This window comes from Carassius carassius, chromosome 24, assembly GCF_963082965.1.
Source record: "Carassius carassius chromosome 24, fCarCar2.1, whole genome shotgun sequence".
Taxonomy (NCBI): domain Eukaryota; kingdom Metazoa; phylum Chordata; class Actinopteri; order Cypriniformes; family Cyprinidae; genus Carassius; species Carassius carassius.
Genome location: NC_081778.1, coordinates 1922028 through 1942743, shown reverse-complemented (window position 1 = coordinate 1942743; position 20716 = coordinate 1922028). Strand labels below are relative to the sequence as shown.

The window sequence follows — 20716 nt, the reverse complement described above, 5'->3', positions numbered from 1 at the left end:
GTCAGTAGCCTGCTAAAGTTGCAAAAATCCGGGAATTTTCAAGGCTGGAAAAGTTCAATGGGAATTAATGGAAATAAACTGAGAATTTGCAAAGAAAAAATAATAACTAAACAGAATTAGCGAGAGGTCCTCACACGACGTGTCCCGTGGCCCTGTCCAGATGAGCTCTGGTCTGGGGACTCTGATACACAGACATCAGCAGTGCTGCTGATAGACAGCTGCTGGCCATGAATGCTGCTCAGTTCAGTTCCTGCAGTCTGTCACGTACACACAGAAGATTGATTACATAATATAGGGATTAAAATAATCAGAGATGACTCCGAATATAAGAAGTTTCTATCACATGCACTTTAAAATGTGAATTTACTGTATTTTCAGCATCATTACTCCAGTCTTCAGTGTCACGTGATCCTCAGAAATCATTCTGAAAGAACAAACTTGCACATCATTGAATAAAATTGAATGATCACAAGAACGTGTGTAACAGTTTATAATTTTGGCAAAATGTCTGTGATTTTATTGTACAAAATAGCGACAATCATTTTTTGCTATGGAAATTTGTATTATTTGGTAACTTTGAGAAAAGCACAGTCATGTTTACATGATATATCTTTTGTTGTTGTTGTTGTGGTAGTTGCAGTAGAGTTCTCGAACTCCCGGCAAGATGGCAGAGAGGACAGCGTTTGGTTTATGGACTGTGTTAAAGCGAATTTAGGCTTGTGACTGTGAGTGACACTTTAATAATAATTAGTTCGGCTTTTAAGCGATTTGTCATTTGCCTGTGTGGCAGTGAAGGATTTAATTCGGTTTGTTATCATTTTTGTTTGACAGGCAGCTGTTAATTTCTGTTAGATCGTTGGCTGGCTGGTTGTTCATCATTTCTAAATGGATTTAAATCTGCAAGCCTGTTTAAGGTTGTGTTTACAAGTAAGCATACTTGTACTTTGATAACTGCATTATTTAAAGTTAAAGAAAAATCTGGAGTTATCTTTTGGTGCTCATAATATACAGTAGCCTAGTCTACTCGGGCTGGGTAGCTTTCCGGGAAATTAATACATTAAATGATTTACAATATCCATTTAGTAGGTACCTTATTACAAATTCACATAATCATATAATTCAAACCAATCCAGTATTCAGTACTGAAAATACCTCAGGAAGATTAAATGGTGTTCATGAAAAAAAAAAAAAATACATCAACATATTGACTAAAATTGTAAGAATAAATCCTTTTTAAATACTATAGGTCGCTTTATAATGATAAAAGCATTTTGTTGTGTAGTTTGTATGTTTCCATATTTTGGATGTTTTGAATGTGTTTTACTACTACTGCTGTTACTTTACTACGTTATAATTCATATTCAATTTCAGCGTACTTTATTGAATAATGACTGCTTAAAAATAATATTGACAAAGCAATAATAAAATAATACTACTAAAATAATAAAAAAAAACAAGAAAAATAACAACATGTCATAATAATAATAATAATAATAATATTAATAATAATAAAATCCACGAAACTTGAAAATTCCCGGATTTTTGCAACTTTAGCAGGCTACTGACATGCATTTTTAATAAACTAAAATACACCTCAGTGTCATTTTATTGAAACTTGTATGCCATGTATGTACTGAAGCTGCAATTCAGTACATCTAAAATCTTAACTGAGTACATGTTCTTAAGTATGTTAATGTACTTAATGTAATGTAATTTACTTTCTTAATGTACTTTATAATTGACATTATTACAAAGTGCAATTTTAAAAGTGTACTTACGTTTCACAATTGTCTTTCTTTAAGTACTTAAGTGGCCTTTTGTTGAATTTATATGATATTGTCTGCAAATGCTGCACATTCATACAGTTAAAGGCACGCACATACTTTGTCATTCTGTAAACCCCAAATCAACATGTTTAATATGTTAATAAACGTAACTTAAATGTATGTTATCTGCAAATGTTCTGTTATGTGACTCAAGAAGAAAAAGGCCCTAGAGCCCTTTAGGAGTCTCCTGTGGGTTCTTATAATTTATATGTTACCCTTGGGAGATATCATCAGGAAACATGGTGTTAGCTTTCACTGTTATGCTGATGATACTCAGCTTTATATTTCTTCATGGCCTGGTGAACACACCAATTTGAAAAACTAATGGATTGCTTAGTCGATATAAAAAACTGGATGACGAGTAATTTCTTACTGCTAAATTCTGAAAAAACAGAGGTGTTAATTATAGGACCTAAAAACTCAGCTTGTAATAACCTGGAACACTGTCTAAGACTTGATGGTTGCTCTGTCAATTCTTCATCATCAGTTAGGAACCTAGGTGTGCTATTTGATCGCAATCTTTCCTTAGAAAGCCACGTTTCTAGCATTTGTAAAACTGCATTTTTCCATCTCAAAAATATATCTAAATTACGGCCTATGCTCTCAATGTCAAATGCAGAAATGTTAATCCATGCATTTATGACCTCAAGGTTAGATTATTGTAATGCTTTATTGGGTGGTTGTTCTGCACGCTTAGTAAACAAACTACAGCTAGTCCAAAATGCAGCAGCAAGAGTTCTTACTAGAACCAGGAAGTATGACCATATTAGCCCGGTCCTGTCAACGCTGCACTGGCTCCCTATCAAGCATCGCATAGATTTTAAAATATTGCTTATTACTTATAAAGCCCTGAATGGTTTAGCACCTCAGTATTTGAATGAGCTCCTTTTACATTATAATCCTCTACGTCCGCTACGTTCTCAAAACTCAGGCAATTTGATAATACCTAGAATATCAAAGTCAACTGCGGGCGGCAGATCCTGTTCCTATTTGGCGCCTAAACTCTGGAATAACCTACCTAACATTGTTCGGGAGGCAGACACACTCTTGCAGTTTAAATCTAGATTAAAGACCCATCTCTTTAACCTGGCTTACACATAACATACTTATATGCTTTTATTATCCAAATCCGTTAAAGGATTTTTAGGCTGCATTAATTAGGTAAACCGGAACCGGGAACACTTTCCATAACACCCGATGTACTTGCTACATCATTAGAAGAATGGCATCTACGCTAATATTTGTCTGTTTCTCTCTTGTTCCGAGGTCACCGTGGCCACCAGATCCAGTCTGTGTCCAGATCAGATGGTCACTGCAGTCACCCGGATCCAGTACGTATCCAGACCAGATGGTGGATCAGCACCTAGAAAGGACCTCTACATCCCTGAAAGACAGCGGAGACCAGGACAACTAGAGCCCCAGATACAGATCCCCTGTAAAGACCTTGTCTCAGAGGAGCACCAGGACAAGACCACAGGAAACAGATGATTCTTCTGCACAATCTGACTTTGCTGCAGTCTGGAATTGAACTACTGGTTTCGTCTGGTCAGAGGAGAACTGGCCCCCCAACTGAGCCTGGTTTCTCCCAAGGTTTTTTTCTCCATTCTGTCACCGATGGAGTTTCGGTTCCTTGCCGCTGTCGCCTCTGGCTTGCTTAGTTGGGGTCACTTCATCTACAGCGATATCGTTGACTTGATTGCAAATAAATGCACAGACACTATTTAACTGAACAGAGATGACATCACTGAATTCAATGATGAACTGCCTTTAACTATCATTTTTGCATTATTGACACTGTTTTCCTAATGAATGTTGTTCAGTTGCTTTGACGCAATGTATTTTGTTTAAAGCGCAATATAAATAAAGGTGACTGACTTTGACTTATAATATTTTGGATTCCTATATTATAATAAGGGCTGTGGTTGACACTACTTGAAGAGACCAATGGAATTGTGTTTAAAGTGATATTAATAACAGAGAAATCAAACTAACACTCATCAAGTGTGACTCACATTCAGTATTTTATTCTTAACTTCCTCCATAATAATTTTATCATATTACAAAACACAGGAAAATACAAAATAAAGATAACACTGTAATTGAGTCGTCTGCATCTGAAGCGATGTACAGAAGAGAACGATGGGAAGCTGGCAGGAATGATGGAGTCAGAGCAGGACAGAAATGTGATGTGAATGAGATGATTCAGACCAGCTGTGGGACTGAATCTGTATGTTAGGAAGTTAGTAACATTCAGCCATATCTGAAGATGCACTCGGTGACTTCTTTGGTTTTCTGGCTGATGGTCTTGGGTTTATACTGACACTTTAGAGCTGTGGATGCAGCACATTACAAAACAAACCAATGGCATTGCAGAAATGCATTATTTACTGTCAGCCGCCATGATTCATTTATTCCACGAGTGAAAACATGCACTGAATGCGCTTGTGACTTCTGTGTGAGATGCTCTTCACACATTGCTACTGACAATAGACAATTAACTTTTTTGACGGCACTCTAAGACCAAACTGATGCGCTTGATATTCACATGTGTTCAGTATTACTGGTGAATGGTTATACTCTGGAAAAAGATGCAGTTTTTTAAATTACAAACTAAAAACAAGGCATGAAAAGAGCAAAGGAAGGCACTGTTAAAAGGCACAGGTCACCTAAAACAATTCTGCCATCATTTACTCATATGACTTTTTTCCAATAGAGTTTAGCATAATGTCAGAGCTGCTCTCGATGAACACACGTTTCTGCGGGGGAATATAAACCCCCCAAAAAAGCAGGCAACTGTGACTTTTTATCTCACAACTCTTGCATTTCTGGGATTAGAACATTTAGAATTGAGAGACACAAACTCGGAATTGTGTGGAATTCTGAGTTTTATATTTTGGAATTCTCAGAATTGCAAGAAACAAAGTCGGAATTGTGAGATAAAAAGCCATAGTTCTCTTTTGTTTATTGATTTGTTCCATTGGCTTCCATAGCTTGCATAGGATTTCAAGCTCTAGAAAGCACAAAAACGCAGCATAAAAAAAGTCCATATGAGATGAGCACTCTGTTCAACTGATTCATTCGTGGTCACCATTGACTTTCACTGTATGGGGAAGAGCAGTTTGGACATTCTGCTAGAGATAACTGTAAGAAAGTCCCAGAGGTGTGGAGAGGCAGATTTGTAGGTGATCTGCTCCTGTAAGCTTCAGTCAATAGAGGCAGCACTGCTCTGTGTTTGCCTCCAGATCGAGGAGTGTGGCACGCTGTGCCTGTGTGTGTGTGTGTGTGTGTGTGTGTGTGTAGTGTAGACAGCAATCGACCCTCTGTTCTTCACCGTCTCTGCTCCGCTTCAGCAGAGGAAGAATCTCTAGGTTTCTGACGGTTTCTGTCCTCTCTAGACATCACTCTGTTTTTTTGGAGTGGTTGTTGTTATGTGTAGCGTGGCCATTCTGAGCTGGTCCGTTTTTCTTTATCTCTCCATTTTTCATCTGTTCTTCCTCCTCGGACTCGTCCGTCTCCTCTCGATCGGACCTCTCGTCTTCTACCGATGACTGTTGGGAAGAATGACAGGGTCAGGAGAGAAAGAGATCTTGAAGACAATGGGATAGCTCACCCAGAAATCTGTCATCTTTACTCACCCTCATGCTGTCCCAAACCTGTATGACTGTTTATCTTCCAGAGAACAAAAAGTGTGATATTCAAAAAAATGATTTTCACACAGCTCAAGCTTCCACCCAAAAAATTAATGAAACTATCGTGACTCATGCGACAGTGACACATGAGCTATGTGCCCTTGAAAGATGAAAAGATGCTCAAAATGTCCTCAGCCTTTTTGTTTCTTCATCAGGTTTGGTGAAATGTAGCACTGCATCAGTGTCTCATCAGTGAATGCTCTGCAGTGAATGGGTGCCGTCAGAATGAGAGTCACAACAGCTGATAAAAACATCACAATAATCCACAAGTAATCTCTTCAAATTTCAAAATGCTACTTCTGATGCTAAAATACGAGTTCTCTATCCATAATAACACTTCCTCCAGTGAAAAAGTGCATCTTCTGTTGTCTCTCACCAGAACACATTTTCCCCGTTATTATGAATTATGGAATTATGTATTTTTGTTAGAAACATCTTAATTGCTGGTTCTCCAGATGTTAACTGATGGACAGGAGAGTGCTGTGGATTACTGTGATGTTTTTATCAACTGTTTGGACTCTCATTCTGATGGCACCCATTCACTGCAGAGCATCCATTGATGAGACACTGATGCAATGCTACGTTTCTCCAAATCTGATGAAGAAACAAACTCATCTACACCTCATATGACCTGAGGATGAGCACATTTTAGGCAAGTTTTCATGTTCAGGAACTGCTCCTTCAAATAACTGGACCTTATTATAAAGTGTTACCAATGAAACTAGGTGTGAATGTAAAGATGAAACCATGCAGACGTACGTTACTGCTCAAGAAGCGGAAGGCCAAGCGTATGATGAGTGCGGCCCAGAAGATGTGTAGACACAGCAGAACCATCAGCAGCCCATTAAAGAAGTAATATCCGAAGAACGGGGGGTACAGGGTCACGGGATACACCCATGTGCAATACATGATCCTGAGAGAAACACACGCATGATGCGACACAAACATGAGCTCATAGCATCATACAGTATCACACACAGATCAGTTCTTCTCAGTCAAACCGTTCGGTGCCTTGCTTCACGCTTCTATCAATAGAAACATGGCACGACTGTATCACAATCACATCTGGAGTGGGGTGTTTGATGACAGCATGTGTGTGTGAGGACAGACACACAGAGAGAGACGGATGGGGTGTGTACCGGAAAGGGAAGATGATGAGGCGTGTGACGATGAAGATCGCAGCGAACAGGATGAAGATGTAGTTGCATGCGTTCTTCCATCTGGCGTAGTTAAACATCTTAGCTGACTGAGAGAGAGAAAGAGAGAGAGATGATATGAGGGGAGAAACCCATGTGTACAGAAGAGGGAGAGATCCAGACGGAAATGCTTTTTCTACTGACATACATCAGTTCTCAGGTTGAATCAGTGCACACTTCTACACGGTTCTTTCCAGTCAAGTTCCTTCTTTAAGTGCATAAACACTTTCTAAAACACATTTGATCTGGGTTTAAGGGGAAGTTAGATTTCTCACCTCCAGCAGATAGTCGGCCGAGTCGTGCATGAACATGATGAGCGTTCCCGCTCGGATGTAGTTCACACACCAGGAGAAGCTGATCAGCAGGATGGTGGCCACGTGATGGATGACCTGCTCTCTGAAGTCCTGCACGACACAGCCACAGCATCCATTAGAACCACTAGTTCATTTTTCAGTCCAGTTCTAATGCTATTCATGATGTCTTTCATAATTCAGTTTTTAATGACCATTCTCCTTTTTGTTTCGGGGTTTGAGATCGAGTGTGAATTTTGCCATATGTGATCCCGGAGCACAAAACCAGTCTTAAGGGTCAATTTTTAGAAACTGGGTTTCTACATCATCTGAAAGCTGAATAAATCATCTCTCCATTGATGTATGGTTTGTTTGGAGGATAATATTTGAAAATATGGAATCTGAGGGAGCAAAAAAAAATCTAAATATTGAAAAAAACATCTTTAAAGTTGTTCAAATGAAGTTCTTAGCAATGCATATTACTAATCAAAAACATCTGTCATCAAGACCACCGCAAAAACACAACAGCCTGCAGTGATTCCCAACATCTGCTGCTGCTTTGAGTCTGATTGGTTCAGATGCACAGGTGAGGTCTGCAGTGTGGTGATTAAGTGATAATGACGACTTACTTTACGCTTGACATCAGACGCCAGGCTGAAGAGCAGAGAGGTGTAGAAACCCAGCTCCAGCATGTAGTACCAGTACTGAGACGGCAGGAGCGTCTGAGACACACACACACACACACACACACACCGTTCACTACAATCATACACTAACACACTCTGATTTCTTCAGTAGAAGTGAGCTATCAGTCAGTCAGTTACATCATGTTTACGCTCTCATTTATCATGTTAAATCAGCTCATAAAGAAAGGTACCAAGTAAAAAGTACATTTTGTAAAAAAATAAATAAATAAATAAATACTTGCAGATAATATAGTATTAATGAAATAAAAGGCCACTTAAGTGTACTTCAAGAGAGACACTTTCATGACTGTTTCTTAACACACTTTTAAAAAGTGCACTTTGTAATGATGTCAGCTTCATTTAAAGTTGAAACCACTGTTTTATCAATCTTTTGTCATGTTTTAAAGCAGAGCACTTATTTTGATGTGTTGACTAACATACTAACCTTTAGAAAAAGAGCAGCTCGACATGATTTCATGTTTCTAACTTACCAGAGTGGGGAAGCCTTTCCACATCTCCTCGAGATCATACAACCAGGGTTTCTAGAGAAAGAGACGGACATGACCCATTTGTGTTAAGCATTAAATTAGCACAGGAAATAAAACCAGAGCGTTAGAACAGGCTGAAACTGCCGATGCCTTACATCTATCAGTGCAACAAGACCACCGATGAAGGCCAGAAGATAAAAGGCGAATCTCCAGCTGCAAAAGAGCAGAGGGTCAGTGTAAGAGGACACAACCAAACCGTCATGGGGGGAAAACTGCTTTGTTTTTCCCAAGTAACATACAAATTTGTGATGCACCAAATTTCAACAACAAAGCATGTTCATCTGAAACTTCTGTGCATTATTCTGTGCACCGATCCAATGCATGCAGCTGGAAAAGTGTGCAGTGCTGCACATGCACGAGCCTTTAAAACATTTACTGAACATATGAATAATTTAATAAGTGCCAAACACCAGTGGGAACACTTCAGAGGATCAGACTTGGCATTTATGCAGAACTGACTTCAGCTTTTGCACTTACAGAAACCGCTTTCATGAAGCACCATTTAATCTCTTACATCAGCAGCCAAAGCTCATCTCACAGGAAACGGTCGATGATAACAGGACTATAGAAAGCACTTGAGAGGAGCGTGTGTGTTTTCACCTGGCCTCACAGAACTTCTTGAGAAGGTTGGGTCTGTCTTGATTCCTGCGCCTCCTGAACCAGCGCTGCACCTGTCGCTCTGTCCATCCCGTCTGCTCTCTCAGTTTCTCCACTGAACCCTGGAGAGCACAAACACACGAGCAGCTGACAGTGATGAAGTGTGTTCCTGTAAGAGAGTGGCCTGCAGCGTACGTACGCACCTGTGTGGGGTTTTTAGTTGTGTTGCAATAGAAGGACTCCAGCGTGAGGTTGTGTGTAACTCGCCGTCGGACTGTTTCCTTCAAGCCAAGCAGAGAGGCTAGCGGTGTAGCAACATATCTGAACACAGACAGAAAGAAATTAACAGTTTTATTCAGCAAAGATCTCCATGAGGCCACTGAATGAAAAAAAGACTTGTCTTATAGGGACCACTGCTTTCTTTTTATTATTAGAGTTATTTATTAAAAATTTTGGACTATGCATTTTAAATGACCTCGTGTGATCTGTTGAAATGGACTGTCCAGTAATGATTAGTGACTTTAGACTGTGGCTCTGTTACAAATGTCTCACAGTCTAGTCAGGCAGCTTATTATAGTTCAGACCAGATGATGTAATTAGGTGAATTTTAGCACCCTGATCCTAATTCAACCTCTTATTCCTTAATTCTGAGACTCACACTAATTAAAAATTCAAAGGATGACTGAGAAAGCAAGAGATGACATGAAGAGACAACACTTAGCTTAGGATGAGAGAGGGATGGGAGTGACGCAGGGAGAGAAGACATTAAAGTTTGAAGAGCGGGAGACAAAAACCACATCCACAGGTAGAAATAGAACTAAAGATCTATTTATAAACCGGTGAGACAGAGGGAGAGAAAATAATAAGCTCTGCATGGAGGGCATACATTTAAACACAGAGGAAGAGAAAGAGAGCTCTGACGCACCTCTCAAAGACCTGTCGAATCACTAGAAACAGGACGGCGATTGGCAGGGCCACCCACAAATCCCGTGCCTTCGCATAGCTCTGGCCATCACGGTCCTCCAGATCAGCCCATCCCAGTCCCTCGGGGAACCACAGACGCTCCTGCCAGAAGACTTCACTCACCCACTCCAGCATCCTGCAGAACAGACACACAGACAGTTACACTCATGCCTCTGAGACACTTACACTGCATTCAAGCTACATGCTTCTTCAGCTCTTGCTTGCTAGTGCCATGCTCCACTGTTTGAGCCATCCATTATCCATCCATCCATCCATCATACATCCATCCATCCATCATACATCCATCATCCATCATCCATCCATCCATCCATCATCCATCCATCCATCATCCATCCATCCATCCATCCATCCATCCATCCATCATACATCCATCCATCATCCATCCATCCATCCATCATCCATCATCCATCCATCCATCCATCCATCCATCCATCATACATCCATCATCCATCATCCATCCATCCATCCATCCATCCATCATCCATCCATCCATCCATCATCCATCCATCCATCCATCCATCCATCCATCATACATCCATCATCCATCCATCCATCATCCATCCATCCATCCATCATCCATCCATCCATCCATCATCCATCCATCCATCCATCCATCCATCATACATCCATCCATCATCCATCCATCATCCATCCATCCATCCATCCATCCATCCATCCATCCATTATCCATCCATCCATCATACATCCATCCATCCATCATCCATCCATCCATCCAAAAGCATGTTAAAGAAATGTTATTCCAGAATTGCCTAAATGTTCTGACAATAATAATTACTCCATTTACTCTGAAACCAGTCTGTTTCTTCCCTCTCCTAAGAACATCCAGACTAATCAACATACAGTACATGTCCTGGGTGGTTGCTGTGGCACTGCTATGCGGTTACTATTAAGAGTTCAGGGTGTTTTCAATCACATTACTTCTGTAGGACTTTGCTGAGATGTTCTGGACTGTTTCTGCCATGGAATAAAAATAAAATGTAGGATAAATTTGACTTTTCATCTCACAATTCTGAGAAGAACAGTCTGAATTGAGACATATAAACTTAAAAATGTGAAATATAATCTATATATTTCTACAGAAGTAGCACACTCTCCTCAACAACACACACGATCTGAAGAATCCAGTCTGAACGACGCAGGACGACGCACAGCTGTTTGTTCTGATACCTTTCACTCTATGAGTGAAAACAACAGTGCTGCATTAGCAAACACAACTGTGTTACAAAATCTGAGATGTTAAACAGTGACGTATGATATCATCTGATCTCACGCAGCATCTCTGAAGCTTGAATCATGTAAAGCTCTGTTCCAGCTGCGCTGTGCTCACAGATGGTTTTGGCTTTTAGACACCATCTTTACTTTCGACCTACACAGATCATGCACAGGCTTCAAGTGGGTGGAGTGACTGGTTACAACCTCAAGACAGACCACAGCTGATCTAGATAAGCGGGATGTCGAGTATCTGAATTCAGACTGAGGCAGATGTGACGTGCGTGTGATCTGTACAGATATAGCTGAGGTTTGTGTGATGCGGTGATCCTGTAGTGGCCTTCTAATTATTACTGCCGCTTACCAAGTCTTGCATTATTATTACATGTACTTATTTTTTGAGTGTGAAACCCTTAAAGACGTGACCTAAGAGGGAAAAACTGTATGACCACTTATACCTTCACTTTGGTGATGCATGCAGGACTTTTCGATCAAAATAATGGGAAAAAGAACTTTTAAAATCGTTATGTTTTACTAATCTTGTGTCATACTTTTAAGTACACTTATTTTGATTTTGCTGACTAACATACTAATGCACTTGCAAAGTAATGTACTGATTATAGGTATTTGATTGTAGTTTTAACTAGATTTAAAGTAAATATATCTTAAATTTACTACATTTATTATTACAAATGGGTAATTACAAATATATTTAATTACACAGGTTTCAAGAGAAATTACGTTAAAAGTATATATTTTTTTGTTTATCATAAATGCTTGTCAGTACATTCAATAGTAACACTTTGACTATTTCAAAGACACTTTTAAACTTAAGTCCTACTTAAGTGAGTCAAAAAGCAAACTAAAGTTCAGCTAACTGCATTCAATGTAACTTTAAATGATAATGCATTTTAATTCAATTGCAATTAACATGCATTTTAGTATCCAAAAGCATTACATTTAGTTTGCACTTAAATTTAGTAGTTCAGCCCACTTTTAAACCCGCCCTTTTCTTACAATTGACTCCAAGCTTTCATTTGTTTTTGAGAGCCATGCATCTCAGCATCCAATCAACAGATGATGCATTGAATCTCTAGAGAGGTCCTGAATCAAGATCTTTTTCTTTTTTTTGATAATGCATTACACTGAGATGTACACCACAATAAGAAAGAAAAAAATCTGTCTCTACTTCCATTTCTTCACAACTTTAATGGGTTTCTGCCACAAAACTCTATTATTGTGGTATGACACGGTGGTTTAGCACTATCCATTTCTTTGAACCGTAAATGGCATGTGTCTGATCACTCTATATTAGAGCTCCATGCATGTATTAAAGTGCACACAGACAATGATCGGTGTTTTACTGAGAGCGCTTCCTCTCGCTGACCCCTGTGGGAGGACAAAGCTCCAGCAGATGTGACCTGAACATTAGCTTCATTGTTATTCTCCACTCACACAATCCATCACAGAACAATAACACCACACCACTCAGGAGACGAGCAATGAATTCATGAGATCAGACGAACATGAGCAGCAGTAAACATCAGGTTCAACACAATTCATTTAAGAGAATTCGTTTCGGATGAGTTTTCAAGTGTTTGGTCATGTGCATAAAGGAAAAAATACATTTCTCATTTTTGTATTCCACAGCATAATGATATGAGAGCATAATATTAATAAATGAACAGATTTTTTATTTGGTGAACTGTTCCTTTAAATCCCATGAGTCATATTTAAAAGAAATCAGTTTTATAAAACAGAAGTTGAATCAGTGGCAGGCTAACACACTTCTGTGTTAATGTTTGGGTGCAGCGTTTGTGTTCTTCCTGTTGTAAGAGCAGTTCAAAAACAGCTCGGAATAGCCCTGATAAAAATTAAGACCATCAAAATTGAATTCACTGTGCTTAAAACTTGTCACATCAAATTGTGTTTGTACTATACGTATATATCAGACACTGGCCATGTGAAAATGAAGTCCACTCAGTTGTGGGCGGGGTCTGAACAGTGTGACATCACATCACCACACCCAAGTGGGAATTTAAAAAAATAAGTGAATATTTTTATCATTGTAGGCTGGTTGTGTACACTTACTGCTTAAGACACATTTACATACAGCATATAAAAGTGAATTCTGCATTCAATGTCCCCTTTAACACACTTAAGTACACTTTTAAAAATGCGCTTATTAATAGTCATTTTAAAGTACATTTTGTTTAAATCATCTTTTGTTATTTTTAACACTTATTCTGATGTGTTGACTAACATTGTAAATCACATGTAAAGTACTTTATAATTATAATTTTATGTTGTTTAATATTATATTTTAAAGTCAATATATTTTAAATGCACTAAATTGCAACTTCATTACAAATGTGTAATTACAAATTTAAATACATGACAACCAAGTTTCAATAGAAATGACATTAAAGTATCTTATAAAGTGTATATCATAAATGCTTGTAAGTACATTCAGCAGTTGTTCATAAGTAAAACTTTAACCATATTTCAAAGACAATAAAATTATGAAATAAGCCTACATATAAAGATGTGCTTAAGTCCTAATTAAGTGTGTCAAATGCACTCTAAAGTTTAAATTTAATTGCAGTTAAGATGCAATTAAGTGTCTGAAACATTACATTTAGTTCACACTTGAGTTCATTATTACTGTAATAAGTACTCTTTTTAAAAGGATCCTAAAGAGCGTGTGTTTAGCAGTAAAATGCATCAGTGCTGCCAACAGGCTACAAGTAGAAGGTCAGATATAGTTTTGCTGAACACTCTCACTGTGTTGTTAATGCAAGCATTCCTTGTCACCGCAGTCAGACACGCCTGTGAGGGTCAGACGAGACTGAGCTCTGATTGGTCGATCTGGTCATGTGACTCCTCTCTGGCCATTCTCTGCTCAACCTATCAGTGTGTTGTGTGTGTGTGTGTGTGTCTGGCAGGAGCGTGAGGAAGTAAGTCAAGTGTTGTGCGTGGAACAGGGTTTTGTTGAGTGCTGGAAACTCAAGCAGTGAGTGTGTGGATTGACAGATGATTTTAATACGATCTGAATGATATTTTTTGGCATCCTCATTTATCTCAGTGTACATGCTTTGCCTGCACTGCTATCACAATATAATCAAATATCTGCTGTTTATATGGAGAACGATTACTGAACCACATGGTATTGTTATAATCTACTAGCAGAGGCTAAACTAGAGCATGCTAACCAGAAAAACCTTGAGACTTTGGCATTTGGCATATTTGTGTCTTTTGGAAAACACTGCACTTTATTTCTAACAGCACCAAAGACGCATTAAAGTCTATTTACAGAGCAATAATGGCAACCGTCCAAACTCCACAACACACTTTTCTTTTGATAAAAAGAGTAAAAAATCCCCCAGACTTCCACTGAAGGAGGGAGCTGAGTCATCCATGGAGACCACAGGGCTGTTTCACTTCAGACAGAAGAAACTTCCTAGTAACCGCATAGCAAGACGTCAACAACCACTCACAACACTTTACTTCACAACATCAGGCCCCGCCCACTTTTCACCAGCATTGGTAGAAGACAGCGTTGCTCATTCATTTTTGCCATAGGGACTTTTTTTTTTAAGTTTGTTAAAGCGTTATGAGCCATGAACCAATCCAACCAGCTCTGAGGTGCATCACAACATTACAAACTTTGATTTGAAGCAGTGTTTGAAAAAAAAAAACTTTAGTAAAAGAAAGAACTACAATCCCATGAAGCATTGCGAATTACATAATGGAATTAAAAAAACGATTGAGAAATATAAAACTTCATTTAAAGTTATTTATATGTATAGAAACAATATATTTTAAGTTTAATGTAAAACATGCACAGATATACAAGTATGGTGGGTGTAATTTTCTGTACAGCATCATGGGTAATGTAGTTTTTCCACTATGAATTCAGCTGTTAAACATGATTATTTTGAAAATAAGCATTAACCACTGATTAACCCGGTACCCAACTGTTGCATTCTATTGTGGCCGTGATTATTGCACCACAACATTTCCTTAAGAAACCGAAAAAACTTTATGTAAGAGCAATTGCTGTTGCAAAGAGAATGCATATAATTACATCTCTGGCACATCGACATCACTTTAGACCCCCAGAGGTATCACAGCTGGCTCAAGAGACTCAAGTGATGGACGAGTCCAGGGGCGGCTGTCAGACGTCCAGCACTCAGGTTTTGCTTAGTAATGGTGAGGTGTTTTGTTAGACCGTGATACGCACGTGAAAACATTCAATAACGAGTCAAAAACTAAGTAAACTAATCAACAGCAGCGCGTCCAGCCTGCTCAGTGTTTGTCAAGCCAGCAACAAATATTTGAGAGTCAAATGTCCATCACTGGCCTTGTGTAAACGGGTATGCTCTGTTGTGTGTAGTAATTAAATTGGTTGGTGAAGGTGTATTACGGGATGCTTTCTTGCTGATGATATGTCTGTTTAGGCAGCTGAACCAACACCGGTGTGTCTGTATAATAGCATGACAGCTTATTTCCCTGCAGAGTCAATCAATTAAATCATCGGTTGCTAAGTCCACAAGGATCCTGTGTCATAGATCCAGTCCTAAAGAGACCAAATTCTGACTGCTGTCGACTACCATTTTATCTTAGTATATTTTACATATACCACATTTTACATGCAAGATATACATGACTTTGGACAGACAGTGCTGATAAGCGATTCTATCGTAGTGTCATGGAAACAATGTTTTGTTGTTTGTATTTTAACATTTAATTTTAACGACCAATGATTATTTGTTTAACCAAACGAGTCAAAGTTATTTTCTGTGGTAACCGACAACACGTCATAGATTCAGCGCTGTGTAAAGTAGCTTCATTTTTCAGTTCAGATGTTTTCCTGATAATATAGATTTTTAAATGCAAACTTTGCAAATTGTGTTGCGCTTCGAAGTTGAACTCTGACATGCGAATTCATTTCATGAAGACATCGTAACCTCTGAATTAAAATAATACATACACCTGCAGGCTTGTAGTGTTTCAGTAAAGTGGAGTAAATGTAATATTTTTTCATTTAGTGAATGGCGTCATTTTGCTAGCATTGCAGTAATTTCACTCAAAGTGTAACTGCGACCCCAGTTTAACTTCAATATTAACAACAGCACTACACAGAATGAACAGATCTCTGATTGAACTCTCCCGTAATTGAATCAGACATCGTCAGTCCTTCGTATATCAGGTGGTGGCTGAAGTGATCATGTTGATAACACACACACAGATCAATTACTTCAAACATATCATGAAACCACAGGTGATGAATGGAAAGTTTGGGCAGCATTAACTCCCTGTGAACTGATGAAGGACTTGTTTATGGATCATTGGATGTGGGAAAACGTGTTAAACACCTGAACATCTAACAGCAGATGTCCTCCTCACGCACCCCGTCATGTAGATGGACCATTAGGGGAGTGGTTTTGCATCGCTGCCGCGTTCATTTGGGTATTAAAATCAGACTCAGTGTGACTCAGAGCGACGGTGAATTCTTTCAGAGCTCCACAAATATTTTATAGATCACATTATGCTTTCAAATGGAAACCATCTGAGCCAAGTGGCAGGCGTTTTAATTCAGATTCCCACTGCATCTTCAATAACCTAGACATCTGTTTTTATCATGCTGGGAGCTTGCGAATGGGGGGACTTAAGGATTGAGTTGTGATAATTTTATAACTGTTTTACACTATACATTTTCTTGAAAGCCTGTCATATCCAGTTAAAAGTTCCCACTGTGACAACATTTCCTACTACTGAGGGACGTCTGACTTTTCAGTAATGAATTATTGACTGGAGTAAAGTGTGACAACTAGCCCCGGTCTCCTCTGCTTGTATTTGTCACTTCTGGAGCCTGACTGACTCTAATTAGGTTAAAGGTAAGAGGAGAAGATTGTCATGCTGGTCTTTAGCTGATGCTTTATTAGTCACTTCTTCCACACATGCTTCCAGTGGACACACACTCACCAGCACTGATGTCTCGTGTTAGTGTGCCATCTTTAAGGCTGTCTATTTTGGGATTGTTCCAGTTTAAGATGAAAACACAACATGTGTGCAGCCCGACCAAGTGAAAATATTTGGTAAATGTTTCATAGCAGATGGACAGAAAGGGCTGAGTAGAGGAAAACACATGGACTTTTGAACTGTTTCATCATACAATCCAGCTGAATGGACACGCACACAGAGGCAAGCACGCACGCACACACACGTGCGCGTCTATCTGGCTGTCTAAACGGGGATTCCCACTGAATTCTATTGTTCTTAATTACTATATATATATATATATAGAAGGAGCTAATTGATTTAATTAAAAATACATATTTTGTTCAGATTTGAACTGTAATGTATGAATAAATTCCTGCTGTAGCAAAATGCCCTTTTTATTTTATTTTCCCCCAGATAGGCTACAAATAAAACTAAACCAAAACAAACACCATCAAACACCTGTTGATTTCGAGACAGAAGACTGGCTATGGTTTTAGGAAGTCTTCATGATCTACAAAATGCTGGCTAATAGGGGTGGCACGGTTTGCTGAAAAAAACCCGAACCGTTCGGTTCTCCACACACGGTTTGGCACGCGCTGGGACCGCGGTTCAACTTAAATCTGACAAAGCATCTGTAATATGGTTATCACGTAAAACAGACTGGGTTCAACTAATATATGTTTCTGTTGATGGATGCGCATTCTGGATTCCCACACATTACAACAATAGCGATGAGAAAAAAAAATACACCTGGACAAACCATTCACTCTTGTTCAATGTGATTGCAGTATGCAGTCATTTATACCGTCATCATGCGCACAGATGAGACCTGAACAGCACACGTTAATATGTATTTAAACTAAACTCATTTAAGCTCTGCAAGTTTAAACATTTAAGAGCCAAAGGACGTGAGCTCGCGCGCGCAGTGAGAAGATCTGTGCATGCGCTCATCCGAAGTGCGCAAACCCGCGCTTCAGAACGCGCGCAAATATAAGCTCTCTCTGAAGTATTGTGTTTAAATGGACAAATTCACAAAACAATTATGTCCACATGCCCATTTTGGTAAGTATCCTACAGCAGACATAGCCGGCTGAACTAGGCCTACTGCAGTGCATTCTCTTAAAGTGACAGTCTTTATATTAATCGATCAGCAACAACAAAGAAATCACTCACTGCTCTTAATTAAAAAGCTTTTATAACTTTAATAAAGAATAATCTTTCATTTATACAGTCCAATATGCAATGCTGTTTTACATTTGATTACTTTATTCAATTTCTGTACCCAAAAACTTATGCTAGACCTGTCTAAAAAAAGAAAAAATGGAAAATCACTGTTTATTGTTTGTATCTTTACTCTGTTGTATTTATTTGTGCTGTTGCTTGTAGTTGGATAGAATATTCTTCTTTTTTAATTTGAAAGTATAGTTTTTCCATAAACATAGCACATTCCGAACTGTACCGAAAACCGTGACTCTAAAACCGTGAAACAAACCAAACCGTGAAAAAGTTGAACCGTGCCACACCTAGTGGCTAATAATGTCATGATTCATGAAAAGGTCTGGAGGAGGAGGAGGATGCTGAACGCCTGGAGCGCAGTGCAATGTTTCCCATAATGACGGAGATGGACTGAAAGTCCACAAAAGTTCTTAGAATGTGTAACAAAATGCCAAAAATGATTAAATAAAGAGAGTTTTGAGGCACTATTTTGCTGCTTATTTGGAATAAATATGAAATATGAAAAAGTGGCTGCATATGGAGACCATATTAGTCATTTTAAGTATCAGTAGTTGCCCAGGGCCTATTGCCCTCTGACCCTTGACCCCACAATTGGGTTAGTAAATGAATTATACAGTATTTTATTTGTGTTTTAATCAAAACAAACTTCTTTATTCGTTTTTACAGAAATTTTGTTACTCTTTCAATATTAAACAATGCCTACTGTAAACTCTTGGGCCAATACAAAATCGTGTGTTCCTTAAAAGGAATGGTTCACCCAAAAAGAAAAAATTCTGTCATCATTTAGTCAACGAAAGGTGTTTCATAACACTGAAAAAAAGATGAAAAATGTTGGTAACCAAACAGTTTACGCAATGGCTACTGACCAATATTTGGTTACCAACATTCTTCAAAATATCTTCTTTTGTGCACCAGAAAAGAGAAAACACTAATACGAGTTTGGAATGACATGAGGGTGAGCAAATGATGACAGAATTTCATTTTTGGTTGAACTATACCTTGAAATCAGGCATTTAGCCCCTCTGTTCCCCCATAGTGTCTTTGCGTAAAGCTTTTCCCTCAAAGCATGTAGCTACCTAAGATGATAGCTTTCCTGCATTTTAGCTAATTTTAGGGTTCAGATATTATAACACCATCTAACGCTAACGGTAAACTTTTTACACACACACACACACACACACACATATATATATATATATATATATATATATATAGGCTATATATATATATATATATATATATATATATATATATATATATATATATATATATATATATATATATATATATATATTTAATTTAAATACTGTTTGACAAACGAGGACGTCCCTAAAAGAGGTTTTTTTTGTTGCCAAGTTTGGCTCACTTCTGGCTACAAATTTCGGCGCACGCGGTTACATTAATGCAGTGAACGAGACTCACTTCAGTCGCTCCACGGGAACAGAGGGTCGTGATGATGGACGCGTCGTGAAGCGCTTCTCCGGTTCAGTGCTCCGTTACTGGATTCGTGCTTCGGCCAGACTGTTTACCACCCGCATCTCTCCTCCCCAAACAACAAAAAATGTTTTCTAATAGATGAAAATCGATTTGACGGACAAAGCGGCTCCACAAATCGGCAGCTGCGGTGAGTTTTAGTGGTATTTCCTGATTGTGGGATATCGGACAGTTTCTTCCGCTCGGCTCCGGTGATGAGCGCACGGGTCGGGGACAGGCGTCGGTAACATACGCAGGATCGAGAGAGAGAGAGAGAGAGAGAGAGAGAGAGAGGGGAATAACGGAACGGGCGGGACTTAAACATCGTGACGCTTATGGAAGGCCAAAAGGGCCAAAAACACTTGAAGTTTAACAGTGAAAAATCAGCGCATTAAATACGAGTATTAATCATGTAGGCTATACAACGCTTTAAATAAAATACGCCTTACAGTCAGTTTGAATGGGTCAGTGTCATAAGGTGTGTTCGACTTCATGCAGTGCTGCGCAGACCGATCGGAGAGCAGCCGCTTGCAGTCGGGGACAGAATTGAAAGCAGAGATGTCAAGACGAACAATTTCTACTGCCGGTAGTGAAGCTCTCGCAGTGTTTGCATATCACAGATGAAGTGAATAACATGCGATATTTGTCAAATACTTAGACATTTCAGAAACTTTTTCATGAGCAATGGAAACACCTTTTATATACTGGTTGAAACAGCGCCACCTGTTCAAGAATAAAGTAGCCTACAACATAAAAATATACTATTTAAATACCAATAAAGTGGGGGTTTATATGCTATTATCAATTTTTTTTTGATAAATGTGACTCAATATAACATTGTGACTACAGAAACAAAAGCTTTTGCTGTTCTAAAAAAAGATTTGTGAGCAGTATAGTAATCGAAGATGTTAGAAACACATGTCATTGTTGTCATGTGGTGAATTTGGCCAATCGT

General features: G+C 38.8%; 1 protein-coding gene across 1 annotated transcript; it reads right to left on the bottom strand.

The window, feature by feature from the left end:
- Window positions 1-4913: 4913 nt before the first annotated feature.
- Window positions 4914-20044, bottom strand: LOC132102688 (ceramide synthase 2-like). The gene is made up of 11 exons (XM_059507285.1): window positions 19711-20044; window positions 9758-9931; window positions 9036-9153; window positions 8836-8954; window positions 8331-8388; window positions 8179-8229; window positions 7631-7723; window positions 6987-7115; window positions 6655-6761; window positions 6275-6428; window positions 4914-5374 (listed from the first exon to the last, which is right to left on the bottom strand). Exons 2-11 carry the CDS (start codon window positions 9928-9930, stop codon window positions 5225-5227), a joined length of 1152 nt encoding a protein of 383 aa, XP_059363268.1. The 5' UTR covers window position 9931; window positions 19711-20044; the 3' UTR covers window positions 4914-5224.
- Window positions 20045-20716: the final 672 nt, after the last annotated feature.

What these genes read in the sequence shown, in the direction of transcription:
- LOC132102688 (XM_059507285.1), bottom strand. Translation starts at nt 9,930, where the DNA reads ATGCTGGAGTGGGTGAGTGAAGTCTTCTGGCAGGAGCGTCTGTGGTTC. An exon ending in GGAAAGGCTTCCCCACTCTG is followed by an intron (nt 7,724 to 8,178) that starts GTAAGTTAGAAA and finishes TGTGTGTCTCAG; the next exon opens with ACGCTCCTGCCGTCTCAGTA. An exon ending in CTCATCATCTTCCCTTTCCG is followed by an intron (nt 6,429 to 6,654) that starts GTACACACCCCA and finishes TGTTTCTCTCAG; the next exon opens with GATCATGTATTGCACATGGG.